General features: G+C 45.4%; 1 protein-coding gene across 1 annotated transcript in view; it reads left to right on the forward strand.

Moving 5' to 3' along the window:
* The window catches only part of SLC66A2 (solute carrier family 66 member 2), a 51,190-nt gene that overhangs the window by 10,377 nt on the left and 29,769 nt on the right, over positions 1-11,044 (forward strand). The window contains exon 4 of the mRNA XM_007953300.1: positions 6,029-6,076. Coding sequence (XP_007951491.1) covers positions 6,029-6,076 — 48 coding nt within the window. The remainder of the gene's footprint in view (positions 1-6,028; positions 6,077-11,044) is intronic.

Consider the following 11,044-nt stretch of genomic DNA (forward strand, 5'->3'; position numbering starts at 1 on the left):
CTGTGTCTAGGAGATTCTTAGCACAGGGACCCTGGCTCCGAAGGACACGCTCTGCTCCCCGCTGCTCCTTCTGAGTGACACTGAGGTCCTCTCTGCTTGTTTCTGCTTTACCTCTTGTAGAGCGGGGAAGGGTGGTGACTCAGGGTACATCCCACCCTAACCCTACTTCATTAACATGACATATCTAACCAAATCCTCATCATCATGACCTAATTCTGCTTCATTAACATAACAGACAATTCACCCCCAGGTGGGACCATAACCACCAAAAAAAAAAAGACCCAAAAACCAAACTCACTGTCAAGGAGTTGATTCCTAGGGTTTCCAAGGTGATAAATCTTTATGAAATAGATTGCCCAGTCTTCCCTCTGCAGAGTGGCTGGTAGGTTTGAACTGCCAAACTTCTGATTACCAGGCATGCCAAGAAACCAAACTCACTGCCATGGATTCGGTTCTGAGTCAGCGACACCCATTGGGTTTCCAAGGCTGTAAATCTTTATAGAAGTAGATCACCCCATCTTCCTTTGCCAGATTGTCTGGTAGGTTTGAACTGCTGAACTTCTGGTCAAAATGCCTTATATACTATACCACCAGAGCTCCTTAACCACAGGCATGTTGTTGTTTGTTGTTATGTGCCGTCGAGTCAGCCCTGACTCATAGCGACCCCTCCTTGGGTTTCCGATAGAGGCTAGGATTTACTGCACGTCACAAAATGGAGGATAATCAGGTGGTACAAAAATAGAGGACAACGACACAATACTGAGAATCATGGCCTAGCCGAGTTGACATATTTTTAGGAGAAACAATTCAGTCCACGACAGAGAAGTTTTAGAGTGTTGGCTGTGACAGATGATAGCTGATTGCTCTCCCTTTACTTCCAATGTTCTACATAAATTCTTCCCACAGGAGTTAAGGGGGATTTAGTTACAAAGGTGAATCTCAATTTCCAGGAAATGGCTGGAATCTGTTATTTTTACAAAATAGCAGCCCCCAGGGCAATCCATGCCCGGTCTCCAGGACCATCAATGGTACCTGATGTGGTAGGAGGAGTCTGCAGGTCACACTCAGGTTACAGACCTTGAGATACATTGCCTTGGGGTATCTGAGGGCTTGATCTCTTCACATGGTCTCAAAAGGTCAAAGTGAAAGGTCACAAGATGACACGAGAGGGACTTGACTCACTCACGTGTTGTAGATGGAGGAAGGGGCCATGAGCTGAGGAATGCGGGGCCTCTGGGTGCTGGGACATCCTCATCACATTCCCCTTGAGAACCCAGACCTTGGTCCTACAACCACAGGAACTAGATTCTGTCAACACCTTAGTGAGCAGGCAACAAGCTTTCCCCTGGAACCTCCAGAAGGACACAGCCCTTCCAACACCTCAGTTGAGTCCCGTGAGACCCATGTTGGAAGCCTCACCTCCAGACCTGTAAGAGAGAACTGTGTGGTGCTTTGAGCCACCAACTGTGGAAACTTGCAGCAGTAGGACACTCATCTGTCTGCCTCCGTTCCTTTCCTCTGCTCTTAGAGTTTGGGGAGTGCTTTCCCCAGTAGACAGTCATGGTTTCTCTCTGCTGGCGATGTTGACCGTTGACATGCTTGCTCTGGAATTCCTGGGGCATTGAGGCCAGGCAGCAGTAAGCAGCGTGCCTCACCCCAATGTATCTGGTTTTTCTGGCAACTTTGCTGATGTTGCCACCTATGATTGTTGACTACCCATACTGTAGTGTCCCCCCAAAATTCACATCTACCCATAGTGTAGTGTCCCCCAGATTCATGTCTACCCAGTGCCTTGGACTGTGACCTCATTTGGAAATAGGGTCTTTTCAGATGACAGTGGTTAACGGTCCTGCAATTCGATCATCCTGGGTTTAGGTTGAGCCCTATGTCAAGTGACTGGTGCCCTTATAAGAAGGGAAGAAGAGACCAGAGGCACAGAGGGAAGGTGGCCATGTGAAGACAGAGGCAAAGATTAGAGAGAGGCTGCCACAGGCCAAGGAGTGCCTGCAGTCATGAGAACCTGGAACAGGCAAGGATTCTCCTGCAGAGCTTGCAGAGAGAGCACACCTGCCTGACACCTTGATTCTGGACTGGCCTCCAGGACGACGAGAGTAAACTTACGTTGTTTTACGGCCTCAGTTTGTGGACATTGGTTACAGCAGCGAGGACACTTGTGCCCAGCGTCATGGGTGACGTCTGTGAATCCAGTTGCTCAGAACCAGCACACGCAGGGCTCCTGGTCCTGCTGCCCCAGGCCTGCCCAGCCTGTGCTCCTCTGTGTGGGGGTCTTTGGTTAACGCAGATGCTGCCTCCACAGGGCTGTCCGACCCTAAGACTTTGCTGGGCCTTGCAGTGACCGCAGATGGAGAGTCAGCAGGGCCACAGTGTGTGTGTGTGTGTGTGTGTGTCTGCCTGTCTGTCTGTCATGAGAATTCACAAGAGATTCCTAAGGCCATTCTTGGGGCTTTAATGAAAGGTGGAGTTTGTTTCCTTATCTGTCTGGTGGGGGTGGGGGTGGGGCTGAAACTAAACAATTCAGGCTGAAAATTTGTTTCATTTTATTTATTTTTGCTTTTTAAAAATGTTACTTTGTAATATATTGTTCATGTTTCATTTATCTTTGGATTTATTAGAGAAACAGTTGTCAGTGGCTCAGAGTCAGGTGGTCAAATTTATGTCCCAAATCTCACCCAGAGTTCCAGAACGGACTGGCCCGGCTGACCTGCAGACAGTTTGCAGGGAGGGAAGGCTGGTCAGATGGCAGCCTGACTCTTGCCTGATGGGCCCTTAACCCTAAACCACTGCCATTGAGTCGGATCCAACTCATAGCGACCCCTCCTTGGGTTTCCGAGGTGGTGTCTCTACGGAAGTAGATTGCCCAGCCTTCCTTCCAAGGAGTGGCTGGTGGGTTTGAACCACCAGGCTTCTGGTTAGCAGTCAGGTGCCTATGCACTATGCCAGTACTTTTTATAAAACCTGTTTCTTTCCTGCCTGCCCCAGCCAAGGTTTAACTAGGGGGAAATAGGTTCAACTTGAAGTTGCTGTAACTTTGGCGGAAATCTAGGCGTGGGAAGGAAAGCCAGAGCAGAGGTATAGCATCCGTGCTACGCTTCTCCCAAAGAGCGTGGCAACGCCTTTCACCACAGCTCCTGTCCCTCAGAGCAGCTTAGTCCACATGCTGAGTAAGTGCCAAACCACGGCTGGGGAGGCAGGTGTGCTCGGCACTTCTGGGTTCTTCCTTCACTCCTTCCTGCCCTGTTGGACCTTAAAAGAACACACACACACGTGCACACATGCACATGCATGCATTCACATGCACATGCACGCACTCACATGCACATGCACGCATACGTACAAATTTGACAGCACATATTTTATATTAACACATGCAAATAATGCAGAAGGAAATATGCTTTTGTTCCCCCCCTTCCTTAGATCTGTGAACAGTTTGGTATATATTTTCCAAGAGTTTTTGTTTTTTCTTTTTAACTTAATTTTTATTTTGATGCAGTAAAAGATATGTATATGTGTATCTATATCTATATGGCATGAAATTTGCCATCTTAACCATTGCTAACTGTATAGTTGAGAGGCATTGTGAATATGCTAAAAACCACTTTAAAAGGGTGAATGTTGTTTGCTATGTAAATTAGATTTCAGTGAAGAATTTTTTGGGGTGGGTGTCAAATACCTTTCTGAGAATGGAAGCTGGATGGTGTTTATACACAGGCCTTTGGAGGGTTTGCTGACACCCTTGGATATCAGGCTCCAGATGCCTGCCCTGTCCTGCCCCCTGCCCAGCTCTGGCATGGCCCGTGCCAGGATTGCCTGGACTTCTGGGTCACGTCTCTGTGTCCAGTCACTTGTGCTCTGTCTCCAGTTTGTCCTGCATCTGCCTGTGGCACCGCCCCTTCCTCTTCCAGGCTGAGCTCCAATGGATCCTGGCACCCCTTCCAGCAGCTGTGGGTCTCAGGTATCACGTGACTACCCTCAGGAGGTAGATGGAGGTCTGGTCTCTGGTCAGCTGACCACCCAGAGCTTCTGACTCTGCTGGGTGTCAGCTCAGGTGACCTTCTGCCAAATCATCTTTTGTTCTGTTCACTATGGCTCCCTGAAAAACTATCCCAAACTGAGAGGCTTAAAAGAACATTTCTTTTGTTCCCAAACCTACAGTTTGATCAGAATGTAGCAGGGACAGGTTGTCCCTGTTCCGTTCGACGTCTGATGGAGTCGCCTGCAGCTCACACGATGTCTGAGTAGATGCTGATTGTCACCAGGATCTCAGTTGGGGCTGTCACGGAGCCTCTATGTTTGGCCTCCCCATGTGACCTGGGCTGTGGAACTGGATTCCAAGGGCAAGTGCTCCCAGAGAGAGAGCCCTACAGAAGCTAGTCTTGGAAGTCATCCAGCACACAAGCCCACCCATAGTCAGGGGAGAGGATGTGGACTCCACCTCCTGCAGGGGAGTGGGGTGGAGATGCTGCTGTGGCCATCTCTGGAAACGTGACCTGCTCCGTTGGACTCCCGGCTGCTGGTGGAGGAATCTGCAGAAATGCTGCCTGTTGAGAACGTTCCTAGCTGCCCTCTCAGCTCGGGCGGCCCCTTTTTGTCCATCCTACACCAAGACACTCTGCTAAGACACATCTACTCATCCTGCTTTCTGGCCAGGAACCCTTAGGTGGCTTGATACCATGCCAGCGCAGTCCGTGTGCAGTCTGAGTCCTCCTACCCGTGGCCGTCTTGCTCCTCCCACCTGTACACACGTCCTTTAGCCCACACGTGTGCCCTCCCCCTTCCTTCCTTTGCTCCCTGCCATGCTCCTAGCACCTGCCCAAATGGACCCTGGGACTCTGCCCGCTGCTGTCAGTGTGGTCAGCCTGCAAGATGACAAGGGAACAGCTGAGCCGTCATGTGGACACCACTTTCCTGTGTTCATCCATCATGTGTCCTCCTGCCCTGTGCTGATGGGCTTTCCTCTGGGACTGTGATCTGAGGGGAGGAACCAGTGACTGGAGAGATTGGTCAGAGGCAAAGAAGTAAAGCAGAGAGCTCAGGAACCCAGCAGACTGGTGTCGTCGTCGTGGTACAGGAGGCGGCGCAGGACAGGGGCAGGGTGAGGGCTGCAGTTTGTCCTCATAAAGCCTCCGCTTTCCTGGAATGCCGCAACCCCCACTGGCAGCATCTAGGGGCGTCTGTGGACACCCAGTCCAGGGGTGAACTTTGTCTAGTGTTTGCTTTTAGCGGTTTGTTTGCGAAGTTTCCAGTCAAGGTGATTCTACGTGGCCAGGGACACACAACCTTTAACCCCACCCCAATCGAGTGTCACTCTTCCTTTTGAACACTTTTCGTTCCCTTCAGTTGCTCGGCTCATGCTGGGAGGGCCTCTGGGTGGCTGCTGAGGAGCAACGGGGTCCAGGAAGGTCCTGGTTAGGGAGACACACGTGCTCCTGGTTGAAGTTAAGCAGGTTGTTTCAGGTGCTTGTGGGTCGGCTGGGCATGTGGGTCACTTGGCACCATGTGGCTGCCAGTCACGTGCATCCACTCCCCATTTCTGTGGGCACTTCCTCATCACATGGGCTCTGAAACAGCTTTATGAACCATCTTCTGAATTGGTCCTGTTTGCCGCAGGGGCAGATGTCCAGCAGCTAAAGCTCTCAGAGAGCAAAAGCGCGAAGCACACGGTACTTTCTGGGACAAAGAGAAGTGGGCTTTGCAGTGTCACGTGTCCGTAGCACAGAAGGCAGGTAAAAGCCACGTGTGGCCTTAGAACTGAAATGAAGATGTGACCACTTTACTTTTGGCCTAATTCCTTGCTCCCGCCCCTGTGTACTTTCTTATAATATTGAAAAAAAGTAGCTTTGGATAAAAATAGTTCAGAAACCAAAACATTGTGATCTTTCAGTTCCAAGGGTTGGCTTGTTTTTGAGAAAAACAGAGGTCTGGAAACACATGCGCTGACCAGTGTTAAAACCAGTCTGCTTTGTCTTTTCCCTCTTCCTGTTTCTCTCTCTGTTAACGACCCTGCCAGATGGTAAGGAGGAAGAACTCAGAGCCCCCCTCAGACGCTCCTATCTGGGTACGTACCACGCCGCATGAGGCTGCCACCGGAAGGTGCTTGTTGCACCCTTTGTGGCTCTGCTCCTTCTGTGTCGTGTGCCACCATGGTTGCCCCGTGGCCGTGTACGCATGTCTTTGAAGCCTGGCCATGTGCACAGTGACTAACGACTCATAGCCCTGCCCTCTTCCAGCATGAGGTAGTACTAGAAGCCTGCTGCTTTTCCTTGTGTGTGTGCATGTGCGTGTGTGAGGCAGTGATTTTCAGAGTTCAAGTTTCACACTTCTTTTGAATTTATTCCAAAGTAATTTATTCTTTTTGATGCCATTGTAAATGGAATCGTTTTCTCAGTTTTACTTTGGATTGTTCATTGTTGCTTTGTAGACATACAATTGCTTTCTGAACCCTGATCTTGTATTATGCAACCTTTGCTGAACTTGTTCTAATGGCTTTTAAGTGGATTCTTCAGGACTTTCTTTTACAAGATTATGTCATCTGCAAATAGAGATAGTTTTACTTCTTCTTTTCCAACCTGGATGTTTTTTTTTCCCTTCTTGCTTAGTTACCCTGCCTACAACTTGTAGTGAAATATCGAATAGAAGTGATGCGAATGGACACCCTTGTCTTGTTTGTGATCGTAGCAGGAAAGCATCCCACCTTTCTTGATTAACTATGATGTTAGCTCTGGATTTTCAATAGATGCCCTTGATTAGGTTAAGTAAGGTTCTTTCTTTGTTGGGTGTTTTTTTTTTTTTTAATCAAGAAAGGGTATGGAATTTTGTGAAATGCCTTTCTGTATTTGTTGTGTTGTTGTTGTTATGTGCTGTGGAGTTGGACCCGACTCATAGTGACCCCTCCGTGGGTTTCTGAGGCAGTATCACTATGGAAATAGATTGCCCAACCTTCCTTCCGAGGAGTGGCTGGTGGGTTTGAACTGCCAGCCTTCTGGTTTAGCAGTCAAGTGCCTTAGGCACTACGCTACCAGAGCTCCTTGTATTTGTTGAGATACCATGTAATTTTTTTTTCTTTTATTCTATTTTTATGGTTTATTACACTGGTTGATTTTCATTTATTGAATCAACTTTGCATTCTTGGGATTAAAGCCCACTTGGTTATGGTATGTAATCCTCCTTCTATGTTGCTGGATTCTGTTTGCTAGTATTTTGTTGAGGCTTTTTGTGTCTATATTTACAAGAGATGTTAGTCTGTAGTTGTCTATTTTTTGTGATGTCTTTGTCTGGTTTTAGCATCAGGATAATTCTGGCCTTATAAAATGAGAAGTGTTCCCTTCTCTTCTATATTTTGGATGAGCTTCTGAGGTATTGGTATTAATTCCTCTTTAAAGATTTGGTAGAATTTACTGTGGTTTTTTTTCCTTTGTGATAAGTTTTTGATTATTCAATATCTACTTTTTATAGGTATATTCAGATTTCTGTTTCTTCTTGAGTCAGTTTTGTTGTTTGTCTTTGCCAAAGAGGCAAGGAGGCAGCATCTTCTGACCTCTTCTAACCCCACAGGAGGAAGACAGAATCGCCATCAGTAGCCCAAGGCCTATGCCTGTGAGGCCAGACATGTTGCCTCCCTCCAGCCCTTTCACCAACCGTTCCTCTCGCAGCACCCACACCTCTCTGCTGGGTTTGATAATTCGCTGCCATGGTCACATAGAACTCACAGATTATGGGGTTTATTAGGGAAGCAACAGGCTACAATTCAAGTTCAGAAATGCACTCAGCCTCCCACAGTTGGCCGTCTCACTCAGCAGCTGGCAGTCTCAGTAGCAGATCACTCTCTCAGCAGTTTGTTTCTCGTGTCTCTCTCTCAATAGTGCATGTCTGTTGCATCTCTCTCTTAGCAGCATGTGTCTCTTATGCCTCTCAGGAGCGTGTTTCTCTCAGCAGCAGTCTTTCTCAGCCAGCAGTCAGAGAGACCCTTTCTGCCTCTAGAAGGGCTCCTTTTGAGCCTGGCAGAGTGACCAAACTAACCAAGCCCAACATCAGAATTCTATACACCTGAGAGAGAGCGAACTTCCCAGAAGATTGCTTTGTGCTGCTTCAACAGAAATACCCCAGGTGGATAACTTTAGCAATCAGGAGCTACTCAGTTGCTCACAGCAAATTCCACCACAGTTTACAAAGACTTATGGCTAGAAAAGCCATATTATATAATTTACTACACTGTAGTCTCTCTAGGAGTTTGTCTTTTTCGTCTAAGTCATCTAACTTGTTGGCATATATATGTATATATATACACACACACACACATACACACACACGTGCATGTACTTTGTAAGCTTGGTAGTGTTGTCTTTCATTCTTGATTTTAGTAATTAGTCATCTCTCTTTTTATCAGTCAAGCTTTTTCTTTTTTAGTCTGGCTAAAGATTTGCCAATTTGGTTCATATTCTCAAAGAACTAACTGGACTTGGTTGATTTTTCTCTATTTTATCTGTTCCTGTTTTAGTATTGTTTCTTTCCTATTGCTTGCTTTGGGTTTAGTTTGCGGCTCTTTTTCTAGTTTCTTGAAGCAAAAGGTTAGGTTCATGATGGGATAGTTTGCTTTCTTTTTTCTGATATCAGTGTTGAGAGCCATAATTCTCTCTAAGCACTGTTTTAGCTGCATCCTGTAAATTTCAGTATGTTATGTTTTTGTTGTCATTCATTTAAAAATGTTTTCTAATTTCCCTTGAGAGTTCTCCTTTGAGTCATTTGTTATTTATAAATGTGTCATTTAACTTCCACATATTAGTGAATTTCCAAAATTTCCTTCTTTTACTGATTTCTAGTTCTTACATTGTGGTTACACATATTGTCTATATATGTTACAAGCCTAATGATATGTTGTTATATTACTTTTTATACTTTCATGACTTTTAAAGAAGTTGAGAGAAGAAAGGAGAGCAATGATAAATTTATAGAGTTTGTTTTATTAGCCTCTTATTTACCATTTCTGGCTCTTTTCATTTCTGTCTGTGAATTGAAGTTATTATCTGATGTCATTTCCTTACTATAATGCAGCTTTGCTCCCATCTACCACCTTTGTGCTGCTATTTTCAAATTCATTACATTTTTATATGTTAAAGGGCTGACAGTAATGCAACCATAATATTGTTTTATGTGATTGTTTTTTAAATCAGTTAAGAGAAGAAAGGAAAAGAAACATGAACCCACACTGGTTTTATAATTACCTACACAGGTACCCTTATCTGTGTGCCTGGTTTGTTCTTGTGGATTCAGATTACTGTTTGGTGTCACTTGCTTTCATCATGAAGAACTTACTTTATTACTATTTGTAAGGTAGGTCTGCTAGCAATGGATTCTCCTAATTCTTGTTTATCTCGGAATATCTTGATCCTCGTTTTTGAAAGAGTTTTGCTGGATGTAAGAATCTTGGTTGACAGTTTTTTTTCTTTTCAGCGCTTTGAAAATGTTATCCCAGTGCCTTCTGGACTCCATTGTTTCTGATGAGAAGTCAGCTGTTAATCTTATTGGGGTTTCCTTGTAAGTGACAAGTCATTTTTCTCTTGCTGATTTCAAGGTTTTGTTTCTTTCTCTGATTTCCAGCATTTTGACTGTGATGTGCCTAACTGTGTATCTCTCTGTTTTATCCTACTTGGAGTTTGTTGAGATTCTGGGATGTGCACATTAGTATTTCAGTCAAATCCAGGAAGTGTTCTCTGAATTATTTCTTTATTCTTTCTCCTCCTTACTCTCTCTTCCTTCCTGTAGATATCCAATTATGCATATATTGGTGTGCCTAATACTGTCTTATGTTTCTCGGAGGCTCTGTTCGTTTTTCTTGGTTCTGTTTCCTTTGTTCTTCAGATTGTATAACTCTACAGACCTGTTTTAAAGTTTGCTGATTCTGTCTTCTGCCAGCTCAAATCTGTTGTTGATCCTGTCTAGTGAATATTTCACTTCAGTTATTGTACTTTTCCACTCCAGAATTTCCATTTAGTTTTTTTTTTTTAAGGAATTTGTCTCTTTATTGATATTCTCTGTTTGATGAGAGAGTGTCATCTTTTAACTCTTTATGCAGTTTCCTTCAGTTTTTGAACCTACACACACACACACACACACACACACAAAATAGCTATTTTGAAATCTTTCTTTGATCAGTCCAGTGTCACTACTTTCTCAATGTCAGTTTTTGTTTTCTGCCTTTTTTCTCTTTCTGTGCATAGGCCATATTTTCCTGTTTGTTTGTATCTCCTAATTTTTTTGTTGACAAATGAACATTTTAGTAATATACTGTAGCAACTCTGTAAATGATCCCCTACCCCTGAAGAGGACTTGTTGTTTGCTTGTTGATTTGTTTTGTGATTTGGCAGGACTAGTTCAGTGATACATCTATTTTGCCACAGTGTGGAGTCTCTGAGCCTCCCCTCACCTAATGGATGACTGTGCTCTAGCTGGATGGTCTGCAGTTGCTCCCTGACCTCTTTGTTAAGCTTCTGACTAATCTGCCTCTACTGGTATTACACCTAGCTGATGAACCTCAACTGAACCCATTGCTACTGAGTCAAAATCGAATTGACAGCAACCCTATAGTACAGAGTAGAACTGCCCCATAGGGTTTCCAAGGCTGTACATCTTTAAGGAAGCCGACTGCCACATCTGTCTCTCATGGAACCCCCAACTTTCATTTAGCAGGCAAGTGCTTAACCACAGCACCACCAGGGGTCCTCCACTAATTACTAGCCCATTGTGCTATTGTTTTTGACAGACTGCTGGGGCATATTGTCTGATCCAATTAAAGTTGGGCTGCTTTGCAGGGCTTGTCATTGAGGCCAGTCTTTGATATCTGCTCTGACCCCAGGAGGGTTCCCTTTGCCAGTTCTCTCTGTTAAACTTTCAGATGGGCTCCTGATGTGGTGGTTATTTTGTGTGTCAACCTGGCTGGGCCTGGTCGAGTGGGTGGGCAGCTGGTGCTGGTTATGCCCCATGATGAGACTGGCAATCAACTCAATGGTGGGATCTACCACAAGCAGCT

Source organism: Orycteropus afer, unplaced genomic scaffold, assembly GCF_000298275.1.
Source record: "Orycteropus afer afer isolate SDZICR_OR568_19922 unplaced genomic scaffold, OryAfe1.0 scaffold00385, whole genome shotgun sequence".
Lineage (NCBI taxonomy): Eukaryota > Metazoa > Chordata > Mammalia > Tubulidentata > Orycteropodidae > Orycteropus > Orycteropus afer.